Consider the following 23474-nt stretch of genomic DNA (forward strand, 5'->3'; position numbering starts at 1 on the left):
TTGCAAAGTCATTTAACAAAGTTTAGAATTTCATTGAATAGTCAACATGGTTTTACTAAGGAAAAAATCTTACCTTTTAAATCTTTTGACATTCTTTGAAAAAATTACTGTTTATGTAGATGAGGGTAAGCGTGTATATTTGATTTATCTGGATTTTCAGAAAGCATATGATAACGTGTCACATAAAAGGCTTGTAAAAATATTATCTTTATAGGTGTGGGGGATAAGTTAGCAAATTGGATAGCATAGCAGCTGGATGGAAGAAAGCATAGGGTTGTTGCAAATAGAGTTCAGTCAAACTGGATTATTGTCACAAGTAGGGTACCTCAGGGCTCAGTCTTAGAGCCTTTGCTCTTTATGATTTACATCAATAACATAGGTGAAGGAATAATCAATAAATTACTTAAATTTGCAGGTGCTTTTAAGGGCTTGGGTGTTGCTGGCTATGAAGAGAATGCTGCTGATTTATAAAAGGATTTAGATCATTTTGTGAGTTGGGCAAATAAATGGCAGATGAGTTTTAATTATAATGAATGCAAGATAATGCATGTGGGTTATCATAATTTGAATTGGGTTATCCTTAGGTATATGTGTTAAAGTGTTATGAAAGAAATGGATCTTGGTATAATAGTTAACAGTTTTTAAAGCCATCCAAGCAGTGTGTTGTTGCTAGTGGTAGGGCAAACAGGATTTTAAGTTGTATCTATAGAAATATTGAATATAAGTCTAAAGAGGTTATAATTTCATTGTACAGGTCACTGGTTAGGCCACATTTGGTTTGGTGTGATATGAATATCATGCAAAGCTACACGAGGGCTCTCTGTGCTAGCAGTCTCTAATTTAGCAGAGTAAGACTAAAGGGAAAGCAGCTAGTCATCACCACTCACCACCAACTCTTGGGCTACTCTTTTACCAACGAATAATAGGATTGACCATCACATTATAATGCCCCCATGGCTTAAAGACCGAGCATGTTTGGTGTGACAGGGATTCGAACCTGTGACCCTCAGATTGTGAGTCGAGCGTCCTAGCCACCTGGCCATTCCGGGCCTACCACATTGGAATATTGTGTTCAGTCTTGGGCTCCTTACCTTAGGAAAGACATTAAATTGTTGAAAAGGATTCATAGAATGGTGACTAGAATTGTGCCTGGGATGGAGGAATTGTCATACGACAAAAGGCTGAAATCTCTCAAATTGTTTTCTCTTGAAAAAAGAAGAGTTAGGGGGGAATCTGATTGAGGTATTTAAGATTGTAAAGGGAATTGATAGTGTTGATGCATCATCTTTTTTCATACTTAACAGTGAGAATAGTATGACTAGGGGACATAAATATAAATTTTGGCAAGGTAGGAGTCATCTTCAGCTGAGACAGTTTTATTTTTCTAACAGGATAGTTGGCCTTTGGAATGGGTTGCCTTAAGATGTTATAGAGGCAGTAAATTTAAGTGAGTTTATGAAAAAGCTTGATAAGTATATGATTGATAAGGGCTGTCCTTTAGATGTTTTTTTAATTATTTGAATTTAGTTTAGAGGATGGAACAGCCAAGAGGAACCAATAGGTCCCATGTTGTCCCAAAACATTATGTTGTGTTAATTTATATATTTATGGAAAAATGGCTAGCCACAATTTTGAAGATTGGTTAAATATATTACTACTTTCCTTGCTGTATTATAATTATTATAAGTCATAAAAAGATAACTTGTATGCCCATTTCAGATGTGTTCTATATTGTTCAACTCTTTAGAGTTATAATTAAAAGTCCTTAATTAATAATTACAAAAGGTTTGATTGATTGACTGATTGAAGTTAAGCACAAAACTACACAATGGGCTATCTGTGCTCTGCCCACCACGGGTATCAAAACCTGGTTTCTAGCATTGTAAGTCCACACCCATACCGCTGTGCCACTGGGGGGCTAATATAAAAGAAAAAATGTTTTTGGCCTAATCATTAAATTGTAAAACTATAAAATAAACAATAGCAAGCCATCATATTATGTGAAGTGTTTGTTATTTTTGATGGAAATTCTGTGAGAGGCCTATAAACATGCGAGTACAGCATGACACAAACAAATGTGTAAACATCTTAGCTCTAATAATGGCTGGAGATAGCTTGAATGGGTAATGAAGAAAAACTTTAATATAAGTTTAACATAACAACAAATGTACAACGTTTCGACAAGGTTTTGTCATCATTTTGTTTCTCTTGTGCCAGTTTAAAAAGTCACTTGTAGGATTATACTTTTCAGGCACACTCTTGCAACTAACAATAAAACTTATCAATAAAAGAATAAATTTAACTTCAACAAGACCTTAGAAGTTTCAATAGGACTTCTGGCTTTTGTTTCACGCACAGTTTTATATGGTAAAATTTATAAATCTAGCTGTAAATTGATCTTCCTGATGATGTAATGTGTACAGTTAGTTTGCATTCTTTTACAATTTTCTTTGATAGAAGATGTATGGATATATAGGGTTATGGATTACAAAGCTATTTTTCATGTGTGTGTGTGTGTTAATGTATAACAGATGTCTTCAATGGGGCAAGTGGCTTTTTTCAGCTTCCTTTTTCTTATATTCTTAAATACAATTTTCTTCTAGGTTTCTCTAAGTCTGAAAAAATCAAGGGAATAGAAAAAAGATTTCAATCAATGATTTCCAAAGTGAAAAACAATGTGTGTTATCAAACATACCTTTGGTCCAGGAATTCCTGGTAAACCTTTCTCTCCTTTTATTCCTTGTAATCCTGGGTGTCCCTGAAAAAAAAAAAATTCATTAACTTTCAAACAACAGTGGTGGTAATTTAAGTTTATACTTCCACATACCTGATCAGCACAAAACAAAATATTTGTAGATCCAAAATGTAGAAAGAAATAAACAGTGATTTGTGACAGGAAGAATAAAACTTTTTAAAACTGTTTTGAAACATAGATAGCAAGGGAAAGAAGTCTACACGAGGAAATGATCATCTAGTGAAAAACTATGACAGAGTCTGAAGTTGGAAGTAAGCTATTTGATTTGAAAGTACACAAAGCATGAACAATGAGCTAAACGAAATGAAACACATATGATCAGCAGCACTAAAAATGGCTTCACAATACACATTCCTCTTGCAGCTGACCAAGTAGAAAAGGCATCAGTCGTTAAAATGTCTTTGTTATGTGCAAAAGTGGCAAGGAATCCACCAAACACAAGGTCAAGAAGGACACAATGCTGGTCAAGCTACAAAAGGTAACATTCAAGGATGAAATTTTGCCCATGATCTCAACAAGATTTAAAATGTTCCAAAATTAGAAATCAGAAAAAATGAAGGAATCCATCAAACACAAGGTCAAGAAGGGCACAACACTGGTTAAGATACAAAAGGTAACATTCAAGGATGAAATTCTACCCATGATCTCAAATGATCTCAACCAGATTTAAAATGTTCAAAATTAGAAATCAGAAAAAAAAAGAAGAATTTTGTAAGCAAGGAATATACACAATAGATCAGAAAAATATCCTATTTGCACACAATACAGTACTAGTTCTTCAGCTCCTACATTTTGAGCAACATATGTAACTGCAGCTATAAGGAAACCAAAATTACATTGATATTACAATAATTTGAAAAGCACTTAATCATTTTCTCTTTTAATCATATGTAAAATTCTCAGGCTACAAACAACTCTTTCAGGGTATTTATAATAAATGTTGTTTCTACTAAACAAAAGACAAAGTTGTGGCTATTATGCATCTGGAATGATCTAAGAGAAAATTAATATAAATTATTACATTTTTAGAGCTAAAATACATTTCAACTGGGTATTTACCTCTGAAATACTGAAAGCCCTTCCTTGTTCAGTTTGAGCTCAAGCTTTTAACAAAATATGACTAAATATTTCTGAATGTCCTTTACGTATTGCAGACCATATGTCACTTAGCCATAACTCTCACCTTCCATGTGATTTATTGAGCATGCTTTATTGTATTAATTTAGATTTGTGTAAAAGTTGCAGTTGTGATGAAAATTTGGTTGTGGGGAGGTGGAATGGAAAGTATATTAGAGGTCAGTACCAGCTTTAAATTCATTTCAATTCTAAAAATTTAAATCAGGCAGATGTATCTCTGAAATACTGAAAGCCAGAATACCCACATTGTAAAGAAGGTGGGAACTGATGAACTACAAGCTACAGGGCAGGAAGATAATCTATCTAGACACCAAAGGAAATATATATAGTTAAGCAAAGTTGGAGTAGAAACCAGAAATGAATTTTTAGAACTAGAATTGAATGTAGCAGACGAGCCTCATAAAAAACTGGGCCTAAAGAACATTCAGAAAGAAGGCATCCTTCTTTGCACCTCTTCACTATTTTTATTCAAACAAAGAGGTCACATTGCAAGCAGTAATAGAATACTGCACCTGTGGAGCCAATAATAGGACACAGGTGGTGGCTTAAACAGATAGGAGGAATACTATGTCCTGCTTCTGTGATGGAAGGCTCTTGGGGTGGAAGCATCCGAGAAATCTATTATGAAAGAATATACTCCAGAGGCAGTAGCCTTCTTCATCCATAGCTAAACTAGCCAGGGAGTTACAAAACCTGTCAAATTGGGTGCAAGGAGAGATTACAACATAAAGAAATAAATAATTAAGATTCAAAACATAAAAGATCCTCTTTCTGGTTGAAGCTGAGACACCTAATGATAACAGTAGTCCATTTTTAATATGTAATGCCACTCAACAAGGATATGCATGAAGATGCAGGAAAATTACCTATCAAGACATCATTAACCACCAGATGGCACACTTCCAAAGGACAACACCCTCTCATGGAGCTCCAGCACAGATAGTAGTATTTTTTTTTAGTTATACATACACACGTATATATATAAAACCACAATGATTTGTGTAACTTCAAAACAAACCATTACTCATAGCAATTTTAACCTGTAAAATATAAGCAAAATGCACAACTAAGGCCTCCAGCAAATGTACAGAAATTCTAACAATGGCAGAAACAGTTGCATCAGAAAGAATTTTGTAACAAAGTTAACAGCACGACTTTCAACAAGAAAAATCGGAATAATGTGGTAAAGCGGTGTTTATGTAAGATCCTTTGATGCATATATAAGTCATATGGAAGGTGGGATAGTAAAGAATTATAAGTAAGTGATGTATGCTCTACAATATACATGTAAAGGAAACTAAGAAAATTTAAGTCATATTTTGTTGAAAACATGAGTTCAAAACTGAACAAGGAAAGGCTTTCATTGTTTCAGTGGTACATTTGCTTGACTTAAATTGATTTTTTTCAAAGTCTTAAATGCCTTGCTAAACTTAATATAAACATATCTTTACCTCATGAAAATTGGGATTTTCTGAAGGTTGCTTACTTTTATTAATATTACATATCAGCGTATCATAATCTCTAACTAAATTAGCTGGTCATATATTGGGATGAGTAATAATTTTTCTGAATATAAACTGATTTAAACAAAACTTTGACCTTCATTACAACAATATCATTTGCAGTTTGATAAATACAATTGAAAATAATACAAAATCACCCTTTTTCTTGCCAGACATGGCAAATACTGAGGATTGAATGTACATTAGTATAAAAGTTGCATATTCTCATGCAGTCACATTAAATGCTACATATACAAGCCATGGCAGCATGTTTTGTTTATGGGGACTTCCCAACCACGGATCATTGTAAAGTTACCTCAGGCAGACTTATGACTGGAAGAATCTTTCAACCCCTTTCCAATGTAGAGCACAAGTATGCAACTCTTATTCTTGTTTTGTTGTTGAATTTTACACAAAGGACATTCTGGGAAGTTCTGATGAAGCTTAGGATGGAATAAAATTGGTGATCAATGAGTGTAGTTGTGCTTTGGCATTGTTGTAAATACACAAAACTTAAAAAAAAAGGCCTTTGTCATTTATTTGTTAATAGCGTTTTCTTTGTTTCAATGTGAAACAACTGGGTCAGTCTCTTTTCTTTTGAGCAAGTTTTACATATTCATGTTCTGCACAAAAATTCCAAAAACCTCTATTTTTACAAGTTTAGTATTTGCTTGTCAGCTTTAGTTTTAACAGAATACAACAATAAAACCTGGAACCTCATTCTTACAAAGTCTAACTAACCCTAAGTATTTACTTAATTTAGAAATAATATTTTTTAATTAAAAGAAATTGTTTTTCTTACAGGTAAACCTGGAGATCCTGGAAAACCTCTTTCACCTCTCATTCCACGGTCACCCTAGAATGATAACAACATATCATGAATTAGTTTCATTACATTGTTTCTGACTAATATGATTCTGCAATTTTAGTAGTTATCACCATTCACAGATGTATTTAGCTGTATAAATAGTTGACAAATATCCATAAGGCCAGTTAAATGTAATTCACTGTAAAAATCTCCACTGAGAAGCTAAATTAATTTAGAAATAGCTTTCTATTAATAATAAAACATTATCTGAAAATGTACTTATAAAGTTTCTATTATACCTTTGTCCAACTATATAGTAGGGATATCTCAACTAATCTCTGCATTAGATTCTTATCACAGTTTTCATTTTTACCTAATACGTATATATATTACAGAAAGTGGTTGTGATGTTACAAATATTTTTTTTGAGAGTGTAGGTTCAACATTTTTTTTGTTAAAATAAAAATCATCTGATTTAAATGTTATTTTCCAGGATTCAGTTTGATAATGCATAAACCTTGTATAGCATGTTCCTAATAAAAAATTGTGTATGTTTACTGGTTCATACATTTTAAAACACAGCATGTACTGGCTATATGGAGGATCTGTCTACCACAATTAACCTGACGTCTGTAATCATCTTTGCACTTAGCAGTCCTCAATAAGTGAGGAGACCTGAAATCATTTCTACAGTTTTAGCCTCATGCATAAAGTATTTTTCTTTTACATACTGTGAAGAAAAGTCAGTTGAATAAGGTTAAGTAGGTGTAATAAAATGGTATTTTAGTTTATAAACATAAAGATAGTTTAACAAGAGACAAGAAAAGACCATATAACAGACGTTATTGTTTTACTGATATGAGTTTAAGAAGTCACTGGGAGGATTGTACTTTTTAGCTGTACTTTTATGACTAATAATAAAGAATATCTACTAAAGAAGAAGTTAAATGTTGTGTATAAATACTTATAATTGTTATTGAGGTTTTACACAAAATCTAGTCTTAAACGATAAAATCTAAAAAGCCATTTTATGTGGCAAAATAAACCCTATAAAACTACCTGGCTGATCTCATCTCTGTAATTAATACTGTGAAAATAGATGTGAAGCAAATGGATAACATTTGCAATAAGTGATAAAAACAAAGCAAAAAACAAAACAAAAGTAACTATGTTTGTTTGTAGTTAAGTGCAAAGCTATAAAATGGACTATCTGCACTGTTCCCACCATGGGTATCATTATAAGCCTTTATACATTGCTCAGCCACTGGGAGGAATGTAACTATGTAAAAACACAATGCAGCTTTAATCTATTAACTATAAGTTTAAAAACACATCCTAAAAAATTACCACAAAATTACCTTAAGCCCAGGAATTCCCTTTTCACCTTTTGCTCCAATAAAAGTTTGGTTCCTTCGAATCACTTCTGAAGGACATGATGCTGGAGGACCTGGTGAGCCTCTGATCCCTTTTTCTCCCTGTGAAAGAATGTGAATATAGTTTCAGAAACATTTGAAATTCATAATGTAAAAAATATGTGCTCAAGTCAATAAACTACTAATATATAGAAATATTACATAATCTATCAAATCTTTAACATTTGAAATTAGAAAAAGAAAACAGTGATACTGATTTTTCCATCTTAATACTGTTCATGTTGGTTCTGAAGATACAAAAGTACACGTACACTCATATCTTCTTCCCTTTTCTGGTAATTAAAGATTAGTTTTATACATAAGTAAAACTACGTATCAATCAAACTATAATTAGTAAGTTCCAGAAAAGGAACTGCATGACTGGAGTTTATATGATTTATAAATTGGTATGTGTGTGAAAGAGGTATTTTTCCTTAGCAAGTTTTTATTATAGGAATGCAGCTTGTACTAAAAGAAAGACTGACAATTCTCTGTAGAGAAAACAATGTAATATAATACATCATTTGATAGATGTAAAACTTGGCTTTCTATTGGTTATAAATAATATAGTATTAAACATAAGAGAGAACTATTAACCAATCCTCAAAGAGAGGTTGTGAGAGGTGGGAGTGGCAAGAGGGGTCTGATTTGCTATTTGAAGGCTCTGTAACCAAATAAGATTGAAGGCTAGGAAAATTATGCTTTGTTTGAGTGAATGCGATATTATAGTGAGTAATTTACTTTAAATTTCATACTTATTGGAGGGGTGGTGAATAAATTAAAGAAGAGGGGATCTCTAGAGAAAAAATGTCACATTTCTAACACTAGGGGAAATTGAGGATTTTTTTTTTCTAAATTTTGCCTTATAAATTTAAGAACTTAAAAGTTATATAATATTAAAATATAGATTATTAGCTATGGTTTTTGCTTCATACAGTATGGCCTGCAATTACCTTTAAAATTGTTATCTGGCCTGTACCCTGGAGGAAGTTGCACACTCACAACATTATTAATAGTGAAATAGCTGTACAAAAATTGAGTACATTTCACTAAAATTCTATAACCTTAAGTAGCTTCTCATATAGAAGTAAAACTGAATAACCTTTATGAAAAATTAAAAACAGGTTGAAAATGTTATTGGTCATTTTTAAAAGCAGAAGGTGTTTTATATGTAAATTTGTAGTTAATGTATCATTTAAACATTACAGCATATACTTAACTATATCTCCAAACTGATCTCTTTTTGCACAACTTATAAATTATTTTTTCTACAAAAATAAGTTTTATGCAAAATAATGAAATCTTAATAAAGAAGAAACTTGTACAATTACTTAAACTTTGAAAAGTAGTTTTCTACAGTTGCTTTTTGTTTTCTATGTGTGTAAGCATATGAAACAATGCTTCCAAAATTTTATCTTATCATGTGAAAAAATTATATGTAAACTCACTGGTTCTCCTTTAGGTCCAATTTTTTCAACATCACGGTCTCCTTTTAGTCCTGGATATCCAGGTTCCCCACGTATTCCCTAGAGACAATAAGAGGCCATTATAGACAGTGAACAGGAATCTTTATAACAGTACTAAACATACTGAGCATATAGAATAAACATTTGATTTGGGAAATCAACACAAAAGTGTGACAAAAAACAAAATATTTCCATACATATATTTACATGCACATACAAATGATCTCCAACCAACTAATAAACTTGCACTTCTATGTAAATATCCTTATAAAAAGCACGTTCAGTTTTTAAACAGTGATATCTAAGAATGAATATATGGCTGCTGCAATATAAATAAAATTGCAAATAATACTCTTCTTTTTTTTTATCTTCATTTTTTAAATTTAATTTTCTATGGTTACATGTCATTATTTGGTCATAAGTAATAAAAGTTTGCACACAAACATATGCACCTTTAGTTCGATTTTTAACAAATGAAATATTTTTTAGTCTTAGGATACAAAATCCACTGGTTTATATGGAATGATTTGAAATTCATCAATCAATTTTGTGAAGATGGCCAACACCATTAACAGGTATTGCACCTCAAAATATCATAGAACCCCCTGCATGACTGACTGTTGGCACAAGGCACTACTTCTGCAACCTCTCATTGGTGACCATATTCAAATCAACTGGAAACGAACATTCAAATTAGACTTATCTGTCCAAAGCACTTTGTACCACTGTTTCAAAGACAGGCTTTCTTATACTTCTTTTATGAGTTCCATTCCCATTCTATTATAAATTTACAAAATTAAATCTGGTGAGTACTCCACTCATTGTTAAGAGTTTAATGAAATTAAAATAATATACTTAAGAAACATTAGAAAAGAAATAACCTATTGTGCTATTTTATTATTTTGACACACATAATGTTTTAAAAATAGTCTAGTGATGGTAAAAACTAAAGTAGAAAAATGTTCTATGAACTCACTGGCAGTCCTCTTAATCCAGGTTCTCCTGGGGGACCCCTAACTCCATCTTTCCCTGGTCCACCCTAGTAAACAAAGATAATAAAAACAGTAAAAACTGTAGAGTTAATATCTACTTTCATACAAGTTTCTAAAATATCCTTTTAGTTAACAAAGCACTTTGTAATAAAGTTCAAGTGTTAAATTCCATTAGTATGATAACATTTCATGCAATACCAGATACCCTTATACCAGTAACAAATATGTTAACAAAATATGAAACTATCTCCACCATGTAATATACATACAAATAACGTATATACTACCAGCTAACGGTCTTGTTTTTTAAATCCCAAACTGTTTTTTGAAACTGTTATAATAATGATATATATATAGATAGATTAAATATACTGTTGCATTCAAATTACATGTAATCCATTTGATTGATAATGTTATTTTGGTAATATATATATATCACATATTTGGAAATTATTAAAAAATCAGACAATGCTGAACTTTTGCCTTACAGAGTAAACTACTCTGATATTTAAACCAACAAAATCTGTAGTAGTTTGACTGATGTACTCTTAATTTAAAACTACGAGTTAAAAACAATCATCAAGACCAATATCCTTTGTTTGAAGTTCAATGATGTTTTCACATTAGCAGAGGATTACTACTAATGTAAGACTATCTGAAAGTAAGAGTATAAATACAGTACACTTTACCTTCAAGACGAATGTAGTTGAAAGCTAGCACTTACACATGTATTTAACAGGAAAAATCTCTGTAATTTACATTAATCTTCAAAAAATTAATAACATCCAGAGAGATCCAATAATATAATGAATTTAAGAACTATGAGCAAATTAACATAAAACACTTAATGAAAAACAGATTTTAAAATACCAAGAACTAGACATTTCAGTTAAAGTATCTGAACTCTATTTTTTTTTAAACTATATGATTTTAATCCAATATCTTAGATCAATGTATCAACAGTTTTTACTTAATTTTAGTAGATTTAGACTAGTATTTGATTGTCATATAATGAACCCATTATGCTTAACTAAATAAAATATTACAGTTTTTATCTTATACTGTGGTTGAACATAGCTATTTGGTATTATCAGTTATCAGTTTTCTCTAACAAAAACAGACATTTAACCAATGAGATAGATATGAGATCAGATTATATTTACATTAGTTGTTATGTAAATCCTGCTGAAATTACTATCGATGAAAGAAAGCTCTTGAAGTCATATATCTTTATCTATTCCTACTTGGTCAGTTCTAAATTATTTCATAAACCCGTTAATAAAGGTTTAGTACAAAAAAAGATGGAACCAATTTAAAAATAAATTCCATGTATTTAACCTCTCTCTTGTGGATTTCACCCCCAGGTTTTCCTATATAATATCATATTATACAGATGAGCATTTTTTCAAAACTTGAAAACAATAAAATTCATATTAAACTTAGTTCATAGAAGTGTACTTACTGGATATCCTGGCAATCCATCTTTTCCTGGTTCTCCCTATCAAATAAAACAAGTCTGTATTTCAATATCATAGCCACTTCACACTTTATTAACTGAATATCAATTATAAGTCAATTCAAAGAAAGGACAGGTTAAAAATATAATGTTGATACATGAATAAAACAATATTCAAAGGTTAATGAGCATATGATATTTATTTCATCAACTTTATTACTATCATGATAATCATGATACAGATACACTGTTTATTCTGTGTGCAATATTTAAGATATGGGAATTATAAATTTAAGCAATAAACTAAAACTTCTACTTATTTTACAGTCTAATTTCATTTTAAAATCAAGTTAATCATTATACATAACATAAACACATGCTGAATTTTGAAACATGTTTCTGCTCACTCTTCATTTATCACACAAAATCAATGTCTGATCTCTTATTGAAAAAAATAAATATAATAAACTGAATTTTTTATCTCGTTTACATGTATTTTAGTAATTTCATTTTATGAGTATGATGAATTCATTTTTATGGAAAATTACTGCAGTGAATGTACTTCCTCATAATAAAAGTTCTATAAAATATTACACTCCATAATTCAGGCTGGTAGATAATTTTTTTTTTTTTATTAAGATATGCTTATAGTATCAAAATAGACTATTTAACATGGTTTTCAAGAATCGATTTGGAGAATATAAAACACTGAATACAGAAATATTTGCTTAGAGATATTTTTAGCAGGAAGTTCAGTTTCAGTAATACTTAAAGTAAACACACACACAAACAAAAAAAGTGCTATTCAAAACATCTCACATAAGCTTCTCCAAGCACTGTAGTGTACACACAAATTATTTGCCTTGGTTATTTTGTGCCCTCTTTACCTGATCCATATATAAGCTCCCCATTATTCTTTTTTATTCACTTTCACTGGTAAGATTATCAGACTCGAACACTGGCTATTGTGTGGAGAAAGGGCAGGATAGTGAGTGTAAGAGGAGGTAAGTATTATTGGAAATACATTTTCATTATAGAAAAATGTAAAGTTCTGAAACAAACTTACTTGGGTGGTGAGGGCAAGATCCATACAGAAAGCATCTGTATAGAAAAACGGGTGTGCAAAATTGAGATATAATAAAGAACACAAGTGGGGGTCCACACTACTTCTGGAACAGGTGTGGTCTTTGCCCAGATAAAGTGAACTCAAAACATGGGTGGTAAAGGCCAACCAGCTATAGAGTCAATATTGTTCGTTGTCATGAGATTCGTCCAGGCCCCAACCATACAGACGAGGTTCCATGTCTCCTTGTTGGAATTATAGGGCTGTTGACGTGAAGCTAGATCCAAGGTGTAATGGCTAGGGAATGGGGACTGCAATATGATATAACTGTATAACAAGAATATGATATGAAGGGAACCGAACTTGAAAGCTACAGGACATTGCATGTCGAGCCACTGGAATTAAAAAGAGAAAGCAAGCAATATCCAACTGAAAAGTCTTCCTCTCAGCCTAAAGATGCTCAGAATGCAACAAAACCGAACTTGAAATTATGGTGCCAATTCATACCTCACCCAACCTGAAGAAACAGAGATCATCTGGCCTGGAAATACAAACCAACATCTTAACCCCTCAACCTGGGAGGCAAGGTAAAACATCCTGCCCCCAGAATTATGAGGAGTCAAGGACCCTTTTCCATATATCATAGAAAGTAAGAGTATGACCAAAAAGAAGGGCCACGTTCACACAATCAGAGAGCAAAGTGTCATCTCTGAACCAGAATTACAAGGAGACTCCCACATAGACTGAATGGCTTGCCACCCAACATCTGGGAAAACCATCTAGGGTTAAGGGTAGGAGAGTATCCAGCTTCACCTTCTTCAGTGGAATAAAGGGTACAAACATCACTCATGAGGAATAGACCTCTGGTCCACCACTCTGGCAACTGGAAGTTGAGGGTGGTAATAACTCCCTTGCTTCACTAGAAGAGAGGGGGGAGGGGTGACTCGTGTTGAGGATTCCCAAGGAATGATGCTCCAGAGCCAGCACAATGGGTGAACCATGTTCCCTATTTTAAAAATCACACCAATGCCAATTTGTTCAATTCAAGGGTTAGTAGGGATGGGCAGATACCCTTTACATTTTACTCATTACAGTACATGAGTGGCAGTACAATATTGTATATTATATTTGATATAAAACAATTGTTCACCACCTGGAAAGCACCAGGGTGGTTTCATGGAACACCCCATATCAACAGAGCACATTGCTACTAGGAATTAAGTTATTAGTCTACTGGTAGCTAGTGCAGATTTGTAAAAGCATACCTGACGAGGCAACACTCACCACTGAGTGGGATCCAAAGGAGAATGATGAGAAGGTCCCTGAAAAGGAATGAAGTTACTTACCTCTGTTACAATCAAGCTGGGGTTTGTATAATAGCTACAGGAGGGTAGCTGAAATCCATTTGAGAAGGAGACTGCTAAATCTCATAAATAGTGCAATATAAAGGTGTTAGGTATGGTCCACATACCAGCCTTTATAATTCTCTTCAGAGGGCAATGCAATCGAGCTACCAGGGACATCGATATATGTCGAACTTGAGGAGATGAGACCCTAAGTAGTCTCCAAAGAAGCTATCTGAACCAATTAACGAATCCAACTTGTCAAAGTGACAGGGGACAAGTCACATGATACTGAAAGATACTAAATAATTGGTGATGGGAGCCCCAAAACACTTCAATACACACCTGATACCATCAGAGAGCCAAAACAGGACATAAAAAACAACCCAGATCCAAATGGCCATATATATGGAAAATGGAGGGAAGACGAATAGGAGGGAAAGCCTTATCTCCTTCTCTAGCTGTTGCATTTTTAGGTAGAAAGGACCAGTCTGAATACAAAAAAGCATAGCTGGAATGGCACAGTGTCCTGTGAACATGAAGCATAAACACATCTGAATGTCAACACCCTCCAACCAATAACAGAAAAAAATATGCTATAAAAAAAGGTGCTATAGTGAACATTACCCTAAGGGTTCAAAAAGTGGACGTGTTAATGCATTAGGAACTTGAAAAGTGTGATCAGGACAGATAATCCAAAATTATTTCAAAAGTAATGACAAAACTGGGGACAAAAACTTTTCTTCTCTTAGAAAAATGAAAAGTAGCTGGTAAGGTAGCCTTATACAAGGCAACAGATAAAGGTGCAAAACCTTTGTCACACTACCATGTCATATACTGAGAGACATGTGGCACAGTGGGAAGAGAAGGGTCAAACCCATGTCTGAGAGACTACTGATGATTAGTAAACCATTTCCTTTGATAAAATTCCAAAAAAAGATGTCGAATGGAATGGTTTAATAAAGGTATCACTCGAGACATCAGTCCCTGATGTCATTCAATGGCTGCATAAAAGACAGGCATGAAGTCAAAGAACCCCAAAAATATCTGACCAAGGCTGACAAAAAAGAATTTTTTCCAATAAATACTTTGTAATGTCTTGTGTTTGTGTGATATTTTTTGACATCAATATTTTTGTGAAAAACTTTTATAATGTTTTAATAGAGTGGAGGAGTGGAAACCAGGGCTGACCGAAACAATATGGTGCCACCAGAAGAACTTGATAAGTGTTTTGGAATTTTTTGTTTGTGCACTTTTCACTGAAGCATTTCATAAATTTTCTATTACATTATGAAAATCTTGAAATATTACACCATAAATTTAAACTCACTTTTTGACCTTTTAATCCTGAACGCCCAGAGGCAGGTTCACCTTTCTGACCTTTGGAGCCTGGAACTCCTGGAGGCCCTATAGGACCATGATCACCAGGTCTGCCTGGTTTGCCAGGTAAACCCTAAAAATGTTTAAAATCAATCTCACTGGAGTTCTAATAAAACCTTTAAGTACTAAAGCAAATAATATCTCTCAAGTTCTTCAGTTTGTAAACAATACAAGTCAAATTAATGAATTAGATGAATTTAAAAACTAATTTAAACTTGTAAATATTATATCATTTAGAACCTTATAAAATAAAATTAGATAATCCAATTTGATAAAGTTTAATTGAAATGAACTTTCAATTACCATTTCTTTTGCTTTAGAAAACAACTACTCCAGAAACTTTATCAACATACAGTATATATCACTGGTATTATGCATCAGATCTCATTTTAGTGCATGCAATACATTGAGCAATTTAGTTCCTCATTTTCATAACACTTCAAGAACTTCTTGTTCGTTTGTGAGATACTAATATAATATATGTACGAAAGTTGAAGAAAAAACATTTTACACAAATTCTCCAATATGTTTTATATTTAAAAAAAAATCATTTTTTTCTTTTCCAATAAATACTTTGTAATGTCTTGTGTTTGTGTGTGTGTGATATTTTTTGACATCAATATTTTTGTGAAAAACTTTTATAATGTTTTAATAGTCAGAATAAAAGTTATCTGTTTGGATATTATGTCCTGATAACTCAGTTGATAAAACAACTACATGTGGACATGCGAGCCAAGAGTGCCAGTTTCAAGCCCCAGTTAGTGCAGATTTCAGATAAATTATAATGGCACACAAGCTAGTGGTCATTTCCACTCCTGAGAGCCGTTCCAAGATTATTTAATAGTAAATTGAATCAATAGTGCACTTGCTTAAATCAGTAGTCAGCCTAGTGTAATACATGTGTCTGTAATTGGATTGATGGCCAGAGAACAGATGTGTATTGTGTTCTGATGACCTGCTGTATCATGCTCAATTGCCTGGAAATGTGATGTTGTATGTTATAAGCTATGTTGATTATAGGGGGTTATATAATGGAGGTTAGCTACTTGGTATACTTAATGTTTGGAAGCTCATCAATCTCAGAAAATCATGAGTTCAAGCTTCAATCAGGGCATATTTCTTAATTTTCTGATTTTTTATGCTTAATATCAATAACTTTCTGAAAATATTTTTTTATATTAATTCTGAAACAAAACTTTCTTTGATTATAACAAATTACCCTAAACTGAGTGCTGTTTGAATGTGAATTATCCTACAATAGTTATAATTATTCAATGGCCTCTGAATTAAGGTCATAAAAAACAGCTGAGCAAGACAAACAGTAATTAATTGACAGATCCTACTTGGTTGACCTCTGGCTTCGGTCTCATGATAAGCATGTTCTCTTGAGTATATAATTTCTGTTCATCATTGGCCCTTGCTAAGATCTTAAACTAATTAGATTGGACAATTAAATAAAATTCACCAAGTGCATCCAAATTTATAAACTATATTTGATGTAATTAAAGCTGGAATATGGTCCTTAATTCAAAGAAAAAAATTATTTGTGGCAGTTAGGTTTAAAAACACAACTCAATTATATGTTTGGATAAACCTTTCAAAGTATATTTATTAACTGATTTTAATAATAGATAATTACCCTCAGTGATCTTTTGACTTGACACAAAACATGCCTGAAAGAAATATCTGACAAAGGAACAAGTATATGAACAGTAAACTTTATAGTTGGTAAAGTACCCAAAGAGTAGAAAACTACGGTGATAAACATTCTTTATTTTACTTGAAACTATGAGTAACATATCTTTATGATCTTCTCAACATGTGTTGTTTACAAAAATAACTTTTTTTCATAGTAGTATAAAAATACATCTATTACTATGGATGTTCCAACATGTCAGTATCGACCATATCAGTGATTTTTCCACTATTTCAGTGTCAGCCAATACTGAGCCAATAATTCTTCATCCTATCCCCATCATATGTGAATTAAGTGGAAGAAGGTAAAAACAAAGAAATAATGTTGCCTGTTGCTAAGCCTGAAGTTATTCCAGTAAAATGAGTTGTTATAGTCTGTAAAACTGTATTTATTAATCAAAAGTTAAAAGAAGAGTTTCTGAAATAATTTTTCTTCAGGTTTGCCTCTTTCTCTCTCTTGAAGCCACACTGAGTACTGAGTTATGGGTACTTATCAGTATTTTTTCTAAATATCTGTTATGATAAAAAGTGGTATCGGTACATCTCTATCTATAATGGAGACTTGGATTATTGTACTTAATTAGAATATAGAAAAAAACACTTGCAATTTTATAACAAAATACGTACAGGGTGTTCCAAAAGTGTGGACACATAAAGAAAATTTATTCTTAATTCATTTATTATTCAAATTCCATGCCATTAATAGCCATACACATATCAATTCTTGGTATACTGTGGCATCACGATATTATATTTTCCTGAAATATGTATGACTGACATTAGAAATGTGTTTGTTTAGCTTTAAGAATATAATGTCTCTTTTCCCTGTGGGTTCAGAATTCTGGGACACCCTCTATAATATGCATGCCTTTTGTATTTATTAAAATAAAAAACAATCCTAATAGTATGTAAACAAATGTGTAATGCATTAGTGGCTCAAAAAACAAACTCACATCTGTTCCATTACATCCATCAAAGCCAGGCAAACCTTTTAGACCTGGTGGACCAGGCAATCCCTAAAACAAATGCATTAATACAGAAGATGAGACATTTTTGTAAACAGAATTATCACACAAATTCATTATATGCTGATATGAGTAACCTAAATTGTAGTCTTCCAAATACAGTGCATGATTCAAAGGTTCCAATACTATTAACACAATTTTATTTGGAGATCATACAAGTAAACTTATTAAAATTTCTGCATCAAGTTTTGCATGTTTATTATTACATTACTGCTTGATAAACATTCAAATTACACGTGTAAACATATTACTATTCTTAACAGTAAGAAATAATAAGCTATAAAACATCAATTGTCTATTTTAAAAATTTGCTTTGAAGCTTCCATTTACAAATCATACCTCAATTTTTTTATTTGCATTTTGTTTCTCTGACTTAAATGAAAGACACTTAATGAATATCATGTTGAAATGTATCATTAACCATGAATGAGTCTAAATCTATAGCTTGATTACTTAAAGAACTAGAATTTCACAGGTAAGTTTTACACTCTTGTTTGCTGAAATGAAGTGTTGGTTATTTAAAATGTAGTACAAAACTACCAAACTAGTTTTAGTTTAATTAAACCCTACTAGAAACAAACTGCTTTAACTTCTCATATTATATCTTCTACGTGTTGTACAATAAAAAGTACACTGTATGGTACAAATAAAAATCATCTTATGAAATGGCAGTTCCAATACATTTTAAGTAGTGAAACCCATTGTGGTCTTCCAAATACAATGCATGAATCAAAGGTTCCAGTACTATCAACACATAATTTTATTTAGTACATACATATATATATATATAAAAAGAAACATTAGAAATAAGATATACCTGTGTATAAAGAACATTAAATATCACTTGAGAATTGACAAGAACATGAGCCTGTTCATTAACATAATTTAGCCACTAAACGGATGAGGTACTACTGTTCCTAGAGTGCATAATATGCACAAAAACAGAAGCTCGAGGCATTGCGTAAAGCTAGTTTGCAATTAGGATTACAACTTGAAACAAACTGGACTAAAAATGTCGGGCATATGGTTAGTCATGCTCATTATCTGCTGTAAAGGTTTCTTGATCACACATTGATCAGTAAGTATTAGGTAAGAATTTAGGATCAAAAAATAATAAAATTCTAAGATGGGTATATGCAATATTAATTTTACAGTTACTTACAAGCATGCAGAATGTTTAGTTATCTGGATATACACAATTATTTTGATAATTGTGTCTTTATAACTGAGCAGCTATTTTTAGATCAAGCTGTTTTGTTTTTTTTTAATGACAAAAGAAATACTAACTTGTAGTAAGGAAAGAGACAATTTTAAACTGTTTAAGCCCAGTAGCAAATATCTTTGATAACACCTATGTGTTCAAGCTTAAATTCTGTTATAACAAACACATTTAGCTGATAAGTAAAACATTTCATTTCATAAACCCCATATGCAAAATTATATAAAATCTCACAATACACAGTAATTAGTATCCCCTTTCACTGTCTTTCAAACAGAATCTGTAGCAAGTTTATGTATGTTCATTTATTTATGATGAAAATTATTGTCTGTAAAAAAAATGAGGTATTTGAAAAAATGCAAGATTTTTGAAAAATAAAAATTCTCCATTTTCTGGTAAGAAAATTTGCTTAAATTCATCAGGTATATGAAAAACAAGACATACAATCTATTTTGTATCTATATATTTCACTATTTTGTAAAAATGAAGAAAAACAAAACAAACCAATACTGGTAAATTTATCTTACCTGAGGACCAGGAATACCTGGAAATCCAGGCATACCCATCATCCCCTGAAAGAAAGTGAAAAATGCAAAGGTCATGAAGAAAGTTAAAGCTACTCTCATTTCAAATAAAATTACTTTTAAAACATCTTAACTACTTATCTTATTAGAATTAGATCTACAAGGAAATTCTCAGTTCAAGGTAATAAATTTCATACTTGGAAGTTACTCATTAACAAAATTTAAAAAGTTTTCTACTGTTCTTAGAAGTAGCAAAAATGTATATACATGTATTGTGTGAAGGCCAAGGGGAAAAAAGCAAGATGTAAAACACTTCAGTCACTGTTAATTTAGATGGTAAGGCACAATTCAAAAAGCAAGTGATCATGGCTTTAAGCTACCACATATCTATTCTACTGTGGCTTCTTCACACTGGTATCCAGCCACTCTAGAAATGTTATAAGCTTAAACTTTAAGTTAAATAAGGAAATTTTAATTTCTTACATTGTATGTAACTTTTGTGGTTTGCCGAGATATTTTTGACTATAATTGCCACATTTATTAATCTTCTGTAGTTCCTTATTCAAAATTAGCTGCATATATACACACACACAGAGATCTAAAAGGAAAACCTTATCACCCAAGTATTCCAAACACACTGTTTTATATAATCATAAGAAAATAAGAAAAAGCAAGGTGACAGAAAGACATTCACCAACCATGGCTATTTCTCACCAATACAATTAGCAGCAAACACAAACTTAAAATTAAATTAAAATTTCAACATCCATACAGATTGTAAAACTAATTCCAATTAACAGCTCACATCATATGATCAAAGAAACCACTTCATAAGTTTATAGCTCCAACTAAACAATAATAATTAAATAATCTAATTCTATAAAAAAAAAAGACAAATGTACACACTCGATCTCCTTTTGGACCTCGTAGCCCTTGAACACCTGGTTCTCCCTTATCTCCTTTATCACCTGGCAATCCTTCCTTTCCTACAAAACCTCTTGGGCCTTGAACACCTCTTGGCCCTGGTAAACCTGGTGTGCCCTGTTATGCAATATAAAGATATAATTTCAATTGACTGGTATTCAGGTTATTCTTTTTTTTTTCTAGTAATAGTAGAGTTATCAACATAGTTATAAAGGTACTTGTTATGCTTGTCATTCTAAACAATTGTTAAATATTCACTAAATTCCTTTATCTATTTGAAGTTTAAATGTTTTTTATTTTATTTCAGGTCGGTCTTTGGTATTCTTTTACTAATTTTTCGAAAAACTTATAGTGACAAATAGGTTTACATCATTAACTCCACTTTTATATAAATCTAATGAAGTTAGAGAACAAAAAAATATTTGTTCCTCAGCAATACAAGTTCAGTCTTTGTATGCTGTCAACTAAAATTTTCTCATTTTCTTCTTTATCACAAACACAGCTTTAACATCCAGTTACCAGCAAAATCAGTAATCCTTCTGTCATTTATAAGATACTAGCAGAAATGCTGCCCTAAGGGCAGCTGTTTGTGCTAGTAATTACTAATCATTCAGATTCAGTAAAAAGTATTAAATATGTTTATATGAAGAACAAAAAATCAGGAAGCGAGTGCTAAAATCAGACTTTGATCCAACAGGTTCAACTCACAAATCACTTTTCTGATATGAAACCTACTAATATATTTTACTCGTTTATAAAATATATATATATATTGATTGATAAAATAATTTATAAGGCACTGATATGCTTTTTCTTATGTAACCATATTACAATAACTTCAAAAACAGAAAGTTACAACTTTTATATTTCTTCTCTAATTAAGTAATTTTCATTATGAAATGTTAGTTTTATTCAATTTTTAATGCTCACTCTGTCATCCATCAACTCTAATTCTGATTTATACTGACTAAAATAACACTGATAAAGAATTACATTTCACCAACTTAATCCAGTAAATATATCATTATTTGTTCAAGCAGTTTGATGAAATAAACAATAGTATATCAACCATTACTATGGTTGTCATAATCCAACTAGCCTGAAAATCTCAAGTATAGCAGATGTATAGTGGTTAACATATTTTTGTATATAGTTCTATATTTGGACTCAGAAGTTCATTTTAGTAATAAATCTTCAATGCATGTGTTAGTAAAGATTACCTTCAACCTCAGGTACCTGGGTGTGATTCTGTTTTATAGTTCTCCTTCCCATTCTAGTTGGTGATAATGGTTGGACAATGGAACACAGATATGTTTGGCAGAATAGGTGTTATCTTCAGCTAATTTTATTTTATTTTACCAACAGGGTGGTTGACCTTTGGAAAAGGCTGACTTTAAATATGGTAATTTGGTGGGTGCAGTAAATTTAAAAAAGTTTATGGGAGTGGTTGATTAATATTTAAATGATAACTTATAAGGACTGTCTTCATCAAAGAAACAGCTAGCCCCTTGTCCTTAAAAATAAAATTAAAAGTTAAATCATGTCACTGTGTGAAAAGATCAAAACTAAGTACTCCATCAAAGTCTCCATTATAAAAATCTAAATAACAATGTTTGGAGTTAATACAAGAACTTGTTCATTTGAGAGTGGTCAAATCAGTACATATTTAATATCACTAAAATCACAGAATCTTATTTGCTTAAAGAATACTCAACGAATCAAACAAACATTCGGGGCCGGCACAACCCGTTTTCCCGCCCTGTGCAAACGCTGACTGTGCCGTCCACCCGCATCCCCCACTCTTACCCCATCCTCTTAAGACCCTGTCGCCATGTGCGAATACCCATGCTGCACCCATCGATCGCGTAGGCCCTGCACTCATCACATTTAAATCATTTGTTGTTGTTCATTTTTTCTAGCCTGCAATATTCTTTCCAACTAAAATTAATAATTATTTTTGTTTGACATTATGGGATTTCAAAATGGCTCATCTAGTGATGAAAACGAAGGCCATGTATATTAAAAAAACAATAGCAAATAAAAAATGTAGCAATTATTTCAAAAGCAAAACTTGTAAAAATTGATTATCTTATCGCTGGTCCAGTACTAGTAAAACAGGTAAAAATTACAAGACCCGTGATAATAATTCTCGAGATTCTACTGTCTATTGCCTGTGGATTATGTGTTAAAAGATAAAAGTTAAGTCACATTAGGATTATGTTTCTTCTTATCCGATCCATTATAGTACAGAAAAGTGCCTGCAAAATTCACGAAGTTTTAGCGGCAAAGAAAATTTAACACCAAGAAATAAGTTGCACTCTTGAATAGTTATCATCAACATTAAATTTCCAAATGATCTAAGAAAGCGAATGAATATATATTGAAAAGACGGTATAAGAAATATATCAGGTTCCCCAAGTTCAAAGGTTTAATGCTTAAGCGCTATCTGAACCACTGATTGGATATTAAACGACTCAAGCCACTTTTTCTTCAATATAAAATTAATAACCACGTTTCGAGGATGTTAGCTCGTCATACTTTCAGGCAAAAGGAATGTTACAATTCACATAAAAAATTAATACTACATTATGAGGTAGGACCTCATCATGTAAAAAAGACGGGATGTTAAGTTGACTTGTGACATATGAAAATGACAAGAAATATTCAAAAATCACTTAAAAGTTTATCTAAATTCAGTAGATTTACCAGTTATTGAAGCCATAACTTTTCCTAGCTCTTGAATCTACATTCGGCTATATTTACAAATTATGCT

General features: G+C 32.0%; 1 protein-coding gene across 3 annotated transcripts in view; it reads right to left on the minus strand.

Annotated features, from left to right (window-relative positions):
- The window catches only part of LOC106464694 (collagen alpha-2(IV) chain-like), a 168913-nt gene that overhangs the window by 93047 nt on the left and 52392 nt on the right, over positions 1-23474 (minus strand). For 2 of the 3 annotated variants that reach the window (XM_022392462.1, XM_022392464.1), the window contains exons 4-13: positions 20684-20818; positions 19781-19825; positions 17963-18025; positions 15265-15387; positions 11535-11570; positions 10057-10119; positions 9063-9140; positions 7561-7677; positions 6197-6250; positions 2696-2758 (exon numbers count right to left, since the gene is read on the minus strand). In XM_022392462.1, the coding sequence (XP_022248170.1) occupies positions 2696-2758; positions 6197-6250; positions 7561-7677; positions 9063-9140; positions 10057-10119; positions 11535-11570; positions 15265-15387; positions 17963-18025; positions 19781-19825; positions 20684-20818 (777 nt within the window). Of the gene's footprint in view, positions 1-2695; positions 2759-6196; positions 6251-7560; positions 7678-9062; positions 9141-10056; positions 10120-11534; positions 11571-15264; positions 15388-17962; positions 18026-19780; positions 19826-20683; positions 20819-21921; positions 22007-23474 lie in introns of those variants that run through there. The other variant, XM_022392463.1, reaches the window with a different exon arrangement.

The sequence above is a fragment of the Limulus polyphemus genome, unplaced genomic scaffold (genome assembly GCF_000517525.1).
Source record: "Limulus polyphemus unplaced genomic scaffold, Limulus_polyphemus-2.1.2 Scaffold1721, whole genome shotgun sequence".
In the NCBI taxonomy this organism is placed as follows: domain Eukaryota; kingdom Metazoa; phylum Arthropoda; class Merostomata; order Xiphosura; family Limulidae; genus Limulus; species Limulus polyphemus.